Source organism: Mus caroli, unplaced genomic scaffold, assembly GCF_978045245.1.
Source record: "Mus caroli unplaced genomic scaffold, Mus_caroli_1 scaffold_13, whole genome shotgun sequence".
NCBI lineage: Eukaryota > Metazoa > Chordata > Mammalia > Rodentia > Muridae > Mus > Mus caroli.
Window position 1 is genome coordinate 92,209,682 of NW_028227268.1, and position 15,570 is coordinate 92,225,251.

The following is a 15,570-nucleotide window of genomic DNA, read 5'->3' on the forward strand; positions in this document are numbered from 1 at the left end:
GCCCCAAACACACATATAGTAGAGGACTGCTGGGTCTATGTTCAATCAGAGATGATGCACCTAACCCTCAAGAGACTGGAGGCCTCAGGGAGTTTAGAGGTCAGGTGGGGTGTGGGTGCAGTAGGGACATCCACGTGTAGTCAGGGGGTGGGGAAGAGGTATGGGATGTGGAACAGTCAGACGGTGGACGGGGGAGTAGGAATAAAATATGGAGTGTAAAAAAGTAAATTAAGGGCTGGTGAGATGGCTCAGTGGGTAAGAGCACCCGACTGCTCTTCCGAAGGTCCGAAGTTCAAATCCCAGCAACCACATGGTGGCTCACAACCACCTGTAATGAGATCTGATGCCCTCTTCTGGTGTGTCTGAAGACAGCTATAGTGTACTTACATATAATAAATAAATAAATCTTTAAAAAAAAAAGTAAATTAAATGTTTGAGCCATCCCTTTAAACAAACCAAAGTCGATTTCATGCAGAGTATGAAAATTAATATTTGACTTTTAAAATATAATTATTAAGAACTACATTAGGAAATGCTACATATCAAATATGTTAAATACAATAATATCTGAAAACCACAGTTTGTTCTAAGGCTTTTAAACTTAAAAAAGGCGGAAGGGTGAGTTAAAGGTAAATAACCTGAAGCAGTCAGTACCTTACTTGATGAAGTTTCATTTCTGATTCTTGGATCATTTTAAAGACATTAGAGTAGGCTTGCATTTACACTAATACATTTAAAGTATTCACTAATACATTAAAGTATTTAAAGTATAAAATGTAAAGTGTAATCCAGGTCCAAAAGGAAAAGACAAACCATCTGGCATTACCAACCTCACTTCTGCTAAACTGAACAACAGACACTGCAGCAGACCTCTTCTAAGTTAGCAACTTAGTACTAACAGAGATACCGAGTTTCCACTCTGAAGAAAAGTTACTTGGGAATTAAAAACAAGTAAAATGTAACAAATGTACATACTCCTTTTGGAAAGCCATGCATAGAGGGGAACTGAATCCAAATACCAAGCACATTTGTGCATCTGGGCTATAGCCATTCTGCAGTAACATTTCCAGGCACTCTTCCCGTCCTCCAAACACTGCAGAATAAACAGGGCTCACTTTGTCTGGTCCCGTGTCACAAGCCCGGTTAGTACGTGGTATTAACAAGTCCAAGGTCCTTCAAATACACAAATGGAAGAATATTTAATATTCCAGGTGCATGTAACATCATTCCCATACATATTTTAAGAATCATCCACTGACTGGGACGATTTAAAGATATCTTTGTCTTTCCTACACTTTCTAACTCCAGTAAATGTCTACATGCTTCATAGCTACTACAAAATATTACCCGTACTATTGCTTAGTGCAAAGTTTAAATAGACCTGAAAATGAATTGAGTAATATATAGTACCTGTTCTCCTCATTAACTGTTATTTGCCTTACCACATGACCTATGCCAATTTTATGTTTGGTATTTCAGGACCTAATAAATTATTTAAAATTTTAGTACAATAAATATAAACTAGTTGAGAAAATGAGGGGCTAGGGCTATTGCCCAGAGGTAGAGTGTTTGTATATTATGCTGGAGGGCCCGGGTTCAATTCCCAGCACTGGGGATTGTATAATGGACAGATGTGCTGACATATCCCTATAAGTTAGCAGTCAGAGACTGAAGCAGAAGAGTCATGACTTCAAGGCCTACCACAGCTGAATAACAAATTCCAGAAGCCAGGGCTCCTCAGCAAGGCTCTGTTTCACATACAAACAAATTATAACAGAAAATAAAATGAAGTATTTTTTCTTAAATATTAATCATTTGGTTTCCCATTCGTACGAATTTTTAAATATGGCAAGTGACATGAAATAAGAAATTACAATTTAATCAGAAGAAACTATAACTTATAGTAAAATATTACAATCTCAGAAAAAATATAATCATTAATATCTGAGGTACATTTATAAAGAAGCAACTGCTAGACAGATGGTTAAAATATAGTTCTTATATTGTCTGTAACCTTGTCTCAGCAATTAGCTGCAGAGAAGACTATTCAGCTCTGAAGACAAAACTATAAGGACTAAGCAGCCAGAAAATTCCCCTCCTTTCTAGGACTGTTTCTCTTGGCTGATTTTCCTTCCATAAAACAGACCTAAAATAACACTGAAGAAGAACTGAAATCATAGAAGTAGGCTACAGATGAAATCAGTGCAACAGAATTCTCGAAATTGAACATAAGACCAAATTCCTATGAGAGTTTTGGTTATTAATTTAAAACTGAGTACAACTGTTTAAAGATTTGTTTATCAACAATTAGAAGAAATGGACTTAATTTTTTTGTAAAGGACACAAATTGAGTGAAAAGGGGGTATGAGCTAGGAAAAGGTTAGAAAGGGTGAAAGTGTTCAAAACATGGGATAAAAGTCTTAAAGAATAATAAATTTTAAAAAGCATTTAGAGGAAATACCAAATATTGAAAACAAGTATTTTATTAAAACTAAGAATCTGTTTGACAACTTGTAAATAAACATGTCTGAGTTTTAGAGATGGGCTAGAAAAGTGCAGTGCCCCAAGGCAAACATGCTTACCTTTGAGAATATGCTGCCTAGTGACAAAATAGTCAGCTTGTTGGCTTTGTTTACCTACTGTCTAAACATAATGATCATTTTATTATTTTTAATTAAACATTAATGGTATGTATTGGAAACACTATTGTAGAATTATAACCCTAAAGACTGCAAACATGATTCTGAAACCTGTCCATACTGACTTATGAGACTGAACCTTATTCTTATTACTATAACCAGGTTACTAACTCTAAAATTCCCCTACTCACCAATACTTTCTCCAAAATACACTAATAATTTCCTAGGGACTTCTAGCAAAGAAAGAGTAACAGAAGCATGGAAAAATACCAGACTAGACATGAGATTAGATAAAAAGTTTAGTCACAGGGTTTAAGATAGGAAGACTTCATTCCAAAGAGATCACATACTCTTTTTGCAAATACGGAGATAATGCAAATTCGTGAATAAGGCCATCAGATTGCTAGTTAAAGATGTTTGAAATAAAACTAGCAAGAAAGGGAAAGAACAGCCATCAGTTAAAGAAATCCCTTTGTTCCGATATCTATACTGCCTACATACAGTCATTCTTCCTTAGAGTGAGAAAATCAAAGATGTAGAGGACCAGACCAAAAAAAAAAGAAAAAAAAAGTATGGGGAAGATGAGGAGTAAATTTAAGCATCCCAAAAACTGGTTTCAGAAAGGAATGACCAAGCATTTTACCCAGAGGTAAAGAGTCTGACTCATATCTATTCCTTATTAGCTTTTAATTCCAAGACCATTTTTATTCCATTTTGAGCACTTACTCTGTATGGCCCATTTGTGCAGCAGCATGAATAGGTAATTGCCAATTGTCTTCATTACAATAAAGGTCAGGATCTGCCCCACTGGACAGCAAAAGTTCCACACATTTTTTATGACCCTCTTGTGCAGCAATAAACAAAGGAGTAGCTTTATCCAAGGCTTGGCAATTGACATTTGCACCTAACACAAAATAAAATACTTAACCAATAATGAACATAGATGTTTTTAAAAAGAAGAAAGAAAGCTGAAAACATAAATTTCAAGCTGCCATAAAATGTTTTCATAGTACAAACACTTTCACCCTTACTGGATGCTATTGAAAAATATACTTATTTTACTAACCTGTTGAAAATCATTTTAATAGTTTTTGTTCTGTATTAGTAAGAACATAAAGAGTATTTTAGAATTCACTGGTACATGCCTTTAATCCCAGCACTTGGGAGGCAGAGGCAGGTGGATTTCTGAGTTTGAGGCCAGCCTGGTCTACAGAGTGAGTTCCAGGACAGCCAGGGTTACACAGAGAAACCCTGTCTTGAAAAACCAAAACCAAAACCAAAAAAAAAAAAAATTCTCCTATTCAATGAAAGCTACTTATTCCTCTCCCTGGCCAAACAAGCACTGTGGGTTCCAAGTACAAATATTTTTTAAAGATGTATTTTATATGTATTTATGAGTTATGTGTGTATGTGCACACATATCTGTGCACATGAATTCTAGTATCCATGAAGTGGGCATCAGATTCCCTTAGAGCTGGAGTCCATAAGTAGTGAGCCTATCTAACATGGGTGCTAGATCTGAACTCCATCTTTCTGCAAGAATTCTTAGCCACTAAGACACCTCTCAAGCCCCAAAGTATATTTTAGAAGAAAAGGATGTAGTGACCTATAATTCCAGTCCTTGGAAGTCTGAGAAAAGAATATCACAAGTTTGAGGCTAACCTGTTTAAAAAAAAAAAAATGGAAAAAATACAATGGAAAATCATTGATGGTAATTCCCAACAAAGTATAAGTTGTGAGACTTGTGTGTTTTATTGATGTATTATTGGGACTTATGACTTTATTGATGTTGACAGAACCTAGTAGGGAAACCCCCACTCTATTCCCGATTCGGCATGCACCCAAAAAAAAAAAATCACGAAGGACCATCTTGATGTAATTACACGAGGTAGTTTAATGACAGAGCTCCGGACCGACATGCATCCCACACAGGAGATAACGGATGTTGGCCACGAGGCTTGAAAGCTAGGGGTTTTTATGGGGTAAGGGGCTCAGGGGTGTGGAATTCAGCATAGCGACACACTATTGGCTTATTCAAACATCAGCAGAAAAATTACATGTACGTGCAGGGTGTCAGAGTTCTGTGAGTTGTTGACTCAGTTCAGATAGCCCTGTTATGTCTTCACATTCCTCTTTATCTTTAAGGTTAAGCTGTTCCTAGGAATGTTTTAACTACGGGACATACCCAGGTTTGTTTTTCTTTTTTCTCAGCCCCAGGCAGCCTCTAGGCTCACAAACAACCAGCAATTTCTGAGTATTTTATATGATTTACAGGTTTTGAAATTTCATCTTTCTTTCAATGTCACTAACTAATTTTAGACTAAGATTTATGAGGAAAACATTACCAATAAATGACTGATATACATGGGATCTACTATTAAAAACCATATTAATTAGTCTTACAGTTACACTTCTTCTGTCATGAGTATTGCATAGTAAAGGCAACAATAAATAGGAATGATATGTTTTAATGGAGCTGAATGATTTTAAAATAAAAACTGTTATTTTACTACTACTATAAACAATTTGAAAAGGTAGCCAGGCAGAGTAAAGCAGTTCTCTGTGAGTTTGAGACCAGCCTGGCCAACAGAGTGAGTTCCAGAATAGCCAAAACTATATACTGAGATCCTATTTCCACAAACAAAACCAAACAAAAAGATTTAAAAAGGCTGATAATGGCCTTAATTGTTGAGAAACTTTTGAAATTGTTAAAAAAAATAGCATATTTCCCTAAGCACCTCACCAGCAAATAACATTATTAGATATGTTAAGTCTCACACTATCACATGATTGTGTCAATTTTTAAATTTCTCAAATATATCTCATTAGAAAAAACACCATCAAAAATCGGGAAGACTGACTATCTTTTATTCAGTACATCTTGAACAAGATACACAAAGTAAATTAAAGACTGTGTGGAACCTTTCTGAATTATAAAAATGCTAGGCAACTAGAATCTTCTTGACTTGGGTGCCTCATCTTGCTGTCAGCTTCAGAGAGAAAAATACAATCAATGAGAAAAGCTAAAGTTAACAGTAGGGCCTGCTTAAAAAAAAAAAAAAGCCAAACTTCTAGTTTGATTGACAACTTCAAAGTATCAGAAATAATAAGGAACCGGTTCTTCTAAGACTACAACTGAAACATTTTAAAAGTAAGACACTGAAGGTAAAGCCATTTTACATGATTACATTAGAAACAGACCTTCATACCCCCTAAATAATGATATTTTAAAAGTTTAGAGAAGAAAAAAAAGTGAAAAAAGAAATACGGGAATCACTATGCCCAGATTGTGCTAGCACTTAACACCCATACAGTGGGTGTCTTAACATAAAAAGAATAATTTTAGGAAGTTATTTGGGAGTCCTCATGTTTAAAGTACAGTGTCATAATTTCTCAGATACCTTCTTCTTGAACATCATGAAGGTTCATTCTTTTTCACTTTCTACCTTGACTTAAATACGTAGAGATTTGGGGGGGGGGGTTGGTTTGGTTTGGCTTTTTGTTGTTGTTTGGTTGTTAGGCTAGTTTGGTTTTTGTATTTTTGTTTTTTGGCTTTGGTTTTAGGATTTTTTTCCTTTGTTTGTTTTTGTTTTTTGAGACTCTCTATGAAGTCCTGGCTGTCCTGAAATCCACTATGTAGACCACTCAGCAAATCTGTTGGAATGTGTCTCCCTCTAAGGATCCCTGATTTCCTAGCTCTGTCAGAGCACACACCCTAAGACTTTAAAAGCCCTTCTTTGATGAACCCTTCAGGTCAGACAATGTTATAAAAAAAGACATAGTCACACAATCTTTCTGGGAAATGCTACATCTGTAATCATAGTCACAAGGACACTTTTACCTGGTAACATACTGCCATCAACTATGTACACTTTTAGTTGCTACTTATATCAATTTCATCACCTGATTCAAGAATCATTCTTCTCTAAGAACACAGTTAAAAAGCATGATAGCACAAAGGTTATCCTTCTTACCAGATGAAATAAGTATGCTCATGTTCTCTAACTTCCCATACTGAGCAGCCACAAACAGAGGTGTGATTCCAAAGTCATCTTGGCATTCTCTGTCTGCTCCTTGTTTAAGAAGCAATTTTATAGTCTCAGCATTTCCCTAAAACACAGACACATATTTTTAAGTGAGTAAAAACTCTTTCTCATTGAGTTTTACTTTTCTTATTTTCTCAGTAAAGAAAAACTTCAAAAAAATGTAATGTCCTGTTACTTTAGATGAAAACTATATGACATCAAATTACTCTATACTTCTACATAACCTATTAAATGTAAACAAATTAAATACTGGCTTTTAGCAATTATAATCATTAGTCCTGCAAAGTCAGTTTGCTAACTCAAGCAGAAGGGGCTATCATATTCTCTAAACATATACTTACAATAAAATATACCATTTCACCTTGTCAGTTTGTATCCCACATATTCTGATAGTTACTTATATAATCCCTATAATCCAAAGTTGCTCCAGCCACTATAACAGCTGACTTATTTAGAATAATCATTAGCATTTAGCCTGCCTTTTTTATACTGCACTTGCCATTATAAATCAGATAAAACAGAAGGCAAAAAACTGTATAGAAAAGGGTAAGAAATACAATTTACACAGAAATGAAATAATAAATTCAGAGACTACCTGGAAAGAAGCCTGGTGCAAGGAATTCCATCCACTCATAGAATGGGATCCATTGACATTTGCTCCATGTTGAAGCAACAGCTTTAATACATCTATCCGTCCACTTTCAACAGCTGCAATACAGTAGTCAGAGAAATTACTGTCACCAAAAAGATGTTTGTAAAGCTGGACACTTCCATGATGTTCTCATCATTTTATATACCTTGTAATGCACATTATTATAATAATGCTATGATTATTCCTAAACATTTATCAACTATCTTAATCCAGTTTCACTTATATATGTATAGGCCTCCATGTGCATGAAATTTTTTTCCAAATGAAACATGAAAAGAGATTGATGAAAAAAGAGCAAGAACCAAATATTTATTCTGTCTGATAAAGGTGAAAATGTAGCTCTAGATTTTTATAAATGCAGCTGAGTGTGCAACAAGGTATACAGTCCAGAAGAACTAATCTGGAAAAGCAGTTTCAATAAAGGACAGAAAGGGTTGCTATCATTACTATCTTATCACAATAGATAAGAATAATTATTGTTAAGACCTTATAGCTAGTTCCCAACTAGAAACTTCACCTCTATTGACTAATATTCATGGCAATAGAAGGTACTCAGTGTACAAAGAGAGGAGAAAGATAATCAAAAATATGACTCAGCCACAAACCCTGCTGTTACCTACAACAGTAACCTGCCTGGAAGATATACTGGTGCAATAGTGACACAATGTTACTGCAGCAATCAACCACTTTTTAAATGGATTCCATCCCACCTCATGAGATGGAACCCATACCTGACACTGCTGAGGTGACCAAGAATCTGAGACTAGATAAGTACAGGTCTAGGGAAAGTCTAATACTCATCCTGCAAAAGGAGTGTAGCAATAAGATGACTCCATAGATCAGTGCCTTAGTCAACCCGTATCAGAGAAAATTCTTCTTGCTCTAGATAAGAATTAACACAGAAACTCAAACTGGACAATATGCAGAGTGAGAGACATTTGGAGCACTGAGTCCTAAATAGGATGTTTTCATCAAAGCCTTCCCACCAGAGTTCAGGAACCTATATGGAAGAAGAGGTGGGAAGATTCTAAGAGTCAGAGGTTATAGATGACTCCAAGGAAATAGCATCTTCTTGAAGTGGAAACTTAAGGGTTCTTTGGAAAGTCAGAGTGTTTTCCTGAAGTAGACACAAGTGTAAGTATGTTTTGCTAAAGCAGACATGTGAAGGAATGTTCTGCTGAAGGGGACACAGGTGAAAGGATGTTTCACTAAGGCAGGATGCTAAAAGGACACACAATGAAGGATTCTTCACTAATGACACACATGTATTGGTTCCCCTTACAGTGCATAGTTGAGCTCCATTTTGTCATGACTCTATAGAGAGAAAGGCACCAAAAAACTTCTGGTGGTGTGCTGGCAGCTACTTGCCATTTCTGCAGACTCAAGTCAATTGGCAGAGTGATTGACATCAGCTGATATAGACTCATGTGGAGTTTCGTTAAGACAGATTCAAATGCTGAGTCAAGACCTGTGGAGGACACATGATGTTTGGAGGGAGTACAAATAGGACTCAACAAACTGTGAGAGGGGCTTGCTTGTAGAGCTAGCTCTGCAACACTTCTTGATCTGTTGTCTTCAATGATTTTCACTTGGGGAGAGAACTTCTCCTGGTGTTCCCACTGGTCCTAATCATTTCTGCTGACTCATGTTGAGGCCTAGAAGTTCCTAGTAGATCTTACTATTACTGCTGCTATCCCGATACGACGAAACTGGACTGCTGGTATATCCATGAAGTGTAATTTTTACTATGACATAAGTTTTTAATTTATATAGCAGAATTCTATTTACAGGAACCAACTTCATAAATAGTGATCCTTATTATGATTTATTGAAATAAATCATTAACCTGAGATCCTTATCAGGAAAATATGTACATACCCTAGAATTATCTTTAATTCCAAAGACTCCTGCTGGTGAAGGAGCATAATTTCTCTTTTAGTCAAAAGAGCAAGTAATAATCATATATAGTGGAACTGACTGCAATGATAACCATGAAGAAAGAAGGATAATTGCATAATTATGTAATCATCCAGTTTGACATTCACAGTCACGCTATACAGCAGCTCTAATATCACTCATTAACTGCTGTTAATCTGTAAACTGCTTCTCATAAGTCCACACAAGGAGACATTTTTTTCCAAGATATAAAACAACTTTATCTCTAAGCATTATCTTTAGCTGAAATTTTTCTCGAGTCAAGACTTCAATGATGAAGTAGTGTGCTGGCTACATCCTGGCACAAGTTTGTTTCATGGACAGTCTGACACTCTGCATAGCAGTTACTGATCAATGGCATCAAAGTAGAACTGTGTCGGAAGAAGAATATCAAAAGAAACTTGTCCAGTTCAAGTCATTTCTAACATAAATTAGACTACCTGTCTTAATTACTTTCTATTTCTATTAAGAGACACTGATTGTCTTAGTTAGGGGTTCTATTGCTGTAATGAATACAATGACAAAAAAGCAAGTTGGTTGGGAGAAAAGGGTTTATCTGGCTTACATTACCATAATGCTGTTCCAAGGAAGTCAGGAAAGAAATTCAAACAGGGCAGGATCCTGGAGGCAGGATGCAGAAGCCATGGAGAAATGAGGCTTACTGGCTTGCTCAGCCTGTTTTCTTATAAAACCCTGGGCTATGATCCCAGGGATAGCACCACCCACCTAGCTAGGCCCTCCGGCACTGATCACTGATTGACAAAAAGTCTTACAATTGGATCTCATAGAGGCATTTCCTCAATGAGGGCTCCTTCTCTGATGACTCTACCTTAGGTCAAGTCCACACATTAAATTAGCTAGTACAATCATAAGATAACTCATAAAAGAATGTTTATTGGAACTTATGGTTCAGAGAGTTAGCATCTGTGATAATCATGACAGGGAGCTTGACAGCAGCACGGAGCTAGAGCAGTAGCTAAGAGCATACATTGTAAATTAAAAGTTGGATGCAGAGAGCGCTAACTTGAAACATATAGGCCCAGTGCCTCCTCCAAGGCTATTCCTCCCAATCCTTTTCAGACTGTCCCACCAACTAGGGACCACACATTTAAATATATGAGCCTATGGGGGTCAGCCTCAATCAAGCTACTACACTCTATTCCCAGACCACAAAATGCTTGTGGCCATATCATAACACAAAATATATTTAGTTTTACTTCAAAAGTCTCTATGGTCTTTTACAGCCTCAATACAGTTTAAAATTCCAAAGCCTTTTCTGAGATTCAAGGCACTCTTCATGTAACCTCTTGTAAAAAACAACGTTACTACTTCCAACATACAATGGCACAGAATACATACTGTCATTCCCAAAGGGAGGAATGGGAGCACAGTGAGGAAATACTGGAACTCAGCAGGGGGAACTCCAAACCCTGTATCTCCATGTCTGATGTAAAAGGGCTTAGATAGATCTGCCCTTCCAGTTTGCTGACTCTCACATACTTCTCTCTCTTGGGCTGGTTCTACTCCCTTTCTGTAGCTTGCCTTGGCAGATATCCCACAGCTCCAACACTTGGGGTCTCCAACATAGTAGGGCTTCACTTTCAGAGATTTACTGGACCTTTTGAGTCCATCAAGAAGGGACTACCCTGCTACATGTATAACCACAGCAGATTCTTTTTTTTTTTTAATTAGGTATATTCCTCGTTTACATTTTCAATGCTATCCCAAAAGTCCCCCATACTCACCCCCACAATCCCCTACACACCCACTCCCCCTTTTTGGCCCTGGAGTTCCCCTGTACTGGGACATATAAAGTTTGCAAGTCCATTGGGCCTCTCTTTGCAGTGATGGCCGACTAGGCCAACTTTTGATACATATGCAGCTAGAGACAAGAGCTCCGGGGTACTGGTTAGTTCATATTGTTGTTTCACCTATAGGGCTGCAGTTCCCTTCAGCTCCTTGGGTACTTTCTCTAGCTCCTCCATTGGGGGCCGTGTGATCCATCCAATAGCTGACTGTGAGCATCCACTTCTGTGTTTGCTAGGCCCTGGCATAGTCTCACAAGAGACAGCTATATCTGGGTCCTTTCAGCAAAATCTTGCTCGTGTATGCAATGGTGTCAGCGTTTGGAAGCTGATTATGGGATGGATCCCTGCATATGGCGATCACTAGATGGTCCATCCTTTTGTCACAGTTCCAAATTTTGTCTCTGTAACTCCTTCCATGGGTGTTTTGTTCCCATTTCTAAGAAGGGGCAAAGTGTCCACACTTTGGTCTTCGTTCTTCTTGAATTTCATGTGTTTAGCAAATTGTATCTTATATCTTGGGTATCCTAAGTTTCTGGGCTAATATCCACTTATCAGTGAGTACATATTGTGTGAGTTCCTTTGTGATTGGGTTACCTCACTCGGGATGATGCCCTCCAGGTCCATCCATTTGCCTAGGAATTTCTTTTTTTTTTTAATTTTTAATATTTTTATTACATATTTTCCTCAATTACATTTCCAATGCTATCCCAAAAGTCCCCCATAGCACCCCCCACTTCCCTACCCACCCATTCCCATTCTTTTGGCCCTGGCATTCCCCTATATTGGGGCATATAAAGTTTGCAAGTCCAATGGGCCTCTCTTTCCATTGATGGCCGACTAGGTCATCTTTCGATACATATGCAGCTAGAGACAAGAGCTCCGGGGTTCTGGTTAGTACATCATGTTGTTCCAACAATAGGGTTGCAGATCCCTTTAGCTCCTTGGGTACTTTCTCTAGCTTCTCCATTGGGAGCCCTGTGATACATCCAATAGCTGACTGTGAACATCCACTCCTGTGTTTGCTAGGCCCTGGCATCGTCTCACAAGAGACAGCTATATTTGGGTCCTTTCAGCAAAATCTTGCTAGTGTATGCAATGGTGTCAGCGTTTAGAAGCTGATTATGGGATGGATCCCTGGATACGGCAGTCTCTAAATGGTCCATCCTTTCATCACAGCTACGAACTTTGTCTCTGTAACTCCTTCCCTGGGTGTTTTGTTCCCAATTCTAAGAAGGTGCACAGTGTCCACACTTTGGTCTTCATTCTTCTTGAGTTTCATGCGTTTAGCAAATTGTATCTTATATCTTGGGTATCCTAAGTTTTGGGCTAATATCCACTTATCAGTGAATACATATTGTGTGAGTTCTTTTGTGATTGTGTTACTTCACTCAAGATGATGCCCTCCAGGTCCATCCCTTTGGCTAGGAATTTCATAAATTCATTCTTTTTAATAGCTGAGTAGTACTCCATTGTGTAAATGTACCATAATTTCTGTATCCATTCCTCTGTTGAGGGACATCTGGGTTCTTTCCAGCTTCTGGCTATTATAAATAGGGCTGCTATGAACATAGTGGAGCATGTGTCCTTTTTACCGGTTGGGACATCTTCTGGATATATGCCCAGGAGAGGTATTGCTGGATCCTCCGGTAGTACTATGTCCAATTTTCTGAGGAACCGCCAGACTGATTTCCAGAGTGGTTGTACAAGCTTGCAATCCCACCAACAATGGAGGAGTGTTCCTCTTTCTCCACATCCTCACCAGCATCTGCTGTCACCTGAATTTTTGATCTTAGCCATTCTGACTGGAGTGAAGTGGAATCTCAGGGTTGTTTTGATTTGCATTTCCCTGATGATTAAGGATGTTGAACATTTTTTCAGGTGCTTCTCAGCCATTCGGAATTCCTCAGGTGAGAATTCTTTGTTCAGCTCTGAGCCCCATTTTTTAATGGGGTTATTTGATTTTCCCACAGCAGATTCTTAAACCTCAGAGGAAAATTCTACAATCTCTTTACTCCTTCATTGCTCTAATGCTAGAAACACATGGCCAAAGCTGCTAAGTTCTGTTGCTTACTAGAGGTGGAATCTGGCCCTCCCTTGAATTATACTTGTATAAGCTTTGGTTTGTTGTTGCTCTTTGGGAAAAGATAATTCCTTAAGTCTTTTCATTTCACAAATTGAAGAATTAGCTGGCCACTCCCTGTATTCAATTCTCCCTATCTCTTTCAGCACAAACAAAGGTTTTGATATTAAATTTCCTGGTGGTTTTTCTCCTCAAATTTTACATTTTTTTATTTCTTTCTGGCCTATGTGCTCTTTTTAATTGTAGATAAATATGAGAATGATCACTAATAACCAAGTAAAAGCACCAATATTAAGCTGTCTTGAAATCTTTTCTGACAATGAAACTAGTTCAAAAGACATCAATTTCGCCTTAGGCTCAGTCATAGGAAAGGTCAATAAACAGCCACATTAGTGCTAAATTATCACAAGAATGGTGTCTAGCCCAGCTGCTAATATTGTTTTCTCATATAACCTCTTGAGACAGGCCTCCACAGTCCATATTGGTCTCAGTGCTACTATTTTCCAAGGTCTTAATAAGATGGTATACTAAGCATTCAAACATTTTCCTAGTCCAAAGTCCAAAAGTCTTCCACATTCTGCCAAATAATAACTTGGCTGGGGATGTCAGAGCAATATGTTACCACCTGGTACTACCAATTTCTTTCTTAGTTACTTTTATATTGCTGTGAAGATACTCTATTTGGTTACCTTACAGTGTGCAACTTAAAAAAAAGTGAATTGGGGCTTACAATTCCAGACAGAGTCAATGATCATCATAACAGGGAACATAGCATCAGGCAGGCAGGCATAGCACTACATCAGTAAGATTTTAGATTCTTATTCAAAGTTGTAGGCAGAAAGATACCTTTATTAGGATGGAAGGAGTCTTGAAATCTCAAAGTCCAGTGACATATCTCCTCCAACAAAGTCATACCTTATAATCTGTCCCAAAAGTTCAGTCAACTTAGGGGCAAACATTCAAATATGAACATATTCATAGCACCCATTTAATGTAAACCAAATACTAAACTCAAGAATGAATAAAGAATGCAACTATTGTAAAACAAATAAATGCAATGATCAAGAATACTATGCAATAAACCACACAAAGACCCAACAAAGAGAACTTCAGACCAATTTCCCTTATGAATATCAATGTGAAAATAATCAATAAAATTCGTGAAAACCGTATCCAAGAACACATCAAAACAATCATCCATTATGATCAAGTAGGCTTCATCCCAGGGATGCAGGAATGGTTTAATTAATATATGGAAATCCATCAATGTAATCCACTATATAAACAAACTCAAAGACAAAAACCACATGATCATCTCATTAGATGATGAGAAAGCATTTGAAAAAACCCAACACCCATTCATAATAAAAGTCTTGGAAAAATCAGGAATTCAAGGCCCATACCTAAACATAATAAAAGCAATATACAGCAAACCAGTAGCCAACATCAAACTAAATAAATGGACAGAAACTTTTCTCAACTGAGGAATACTGAATGGCTGAGAAGCACCTGAAAAAATGTTCAATATCCTTAATCATCAGAGAAATGCAAATCAAAACAACCCTGAGATTCTATCTCACACCAATCAGAATGGCTAAGATCAAAAATTCAGGTGACCGCAGATGCTGGCAAGGATGTGGAGAAAGAGGAACACTCCTCCATTGCTGGTGGGATTGCAAGCTGGTACAACCACTCTGGAAATCAGTTTAGCGGTTCTTCAGAAAATTGGACAGTACTACCAGAAGATCCAGCAGTACCTCTCCTGGGCATACACCCAGAAGATGCTCCAACTTGTAATAAGGACACATGCTCCACTATGTTCATAATAGCCAGAAGCTGGAAAGAATGTCCCTCAACAGAAGAATGGATACGGAAAATGTGGTACATTTACACAGTGGAGTACTACTCGGCTATTAAAAACAATGAATTTATGAAATTCTTAGGCAAATGGATATATCTGGAGGATATCATCCTGAGTGAGGTAACCCAATCACAAAAGAACACACATGATATGCACTCACTGATAAGTGGGTATTAGCCCAGAAAAATACCCAAGATACAATTTGTAAAACACATGAAACTGAAGAAGAAGGAAGGTCAAAGTGTGGATACTTTGTTCCTTCTTAAGATGGGGAACAAAATACCCATGGAAGGAGTTACAGAGACAAAGTTCTGAGCAGAGACTGAAGGAAGGACCATCCACAGACTACCCCACTTGGGGATCCACCACATAAACAACCACCAAACCCAGTCACTAGGCAGATGCCAGCAAGAACCTGCTGACAAGAGCCTGATACAGCTTTCTCCTGTGAGGCTCTGCCAATGCCTGGCAAATACAGAAGTGGATGCTCACAGTCATCCATTGGACAGTACACAAGGTCCCCAATGAAGGAGCCAGAGAAAGTATCCA

The 15,570-nt window shown here is 37.8% G+C and overlaps 1 protein-coding gene across 5 annotated transcripts in view; it reads right to left on the reverse strand.

Annotated features, from left to right (window-relative positions):
- The window catches only part of Asb3 (ankyrin repeat and SOCS box containing 3), a 200,381-nt gene that overhangs the window by 37,815 nt on the left and 146,996 nt on the right, over positions 1–15,570 (reverse strand). For all 5 annotated transcript variants that reach the window (XM_085829040.1, XM_085829042.1, XM_085829039.1 and 2 more), the window contains 4 exons: positions 7,281–7,393; positions 6,614–6,749; positions 3,366–3,543; positions 976–1,173 (listed from right to left, as the gene is read on the reverse strand). In XM_085829040.1, the coding sequence (XP_085685166.1) occupies positions 976–1,173; positions 3,366–3,543; positions 6,614–6,749; positions 7,281–7,393 (625 nt within the window). The remainder of the gene's footprint in view (positions 1–975; positions 1,174–3,365; positions 3,544–6,613; positions 6,750–7,280; positions 7,394–15,570) is intronic.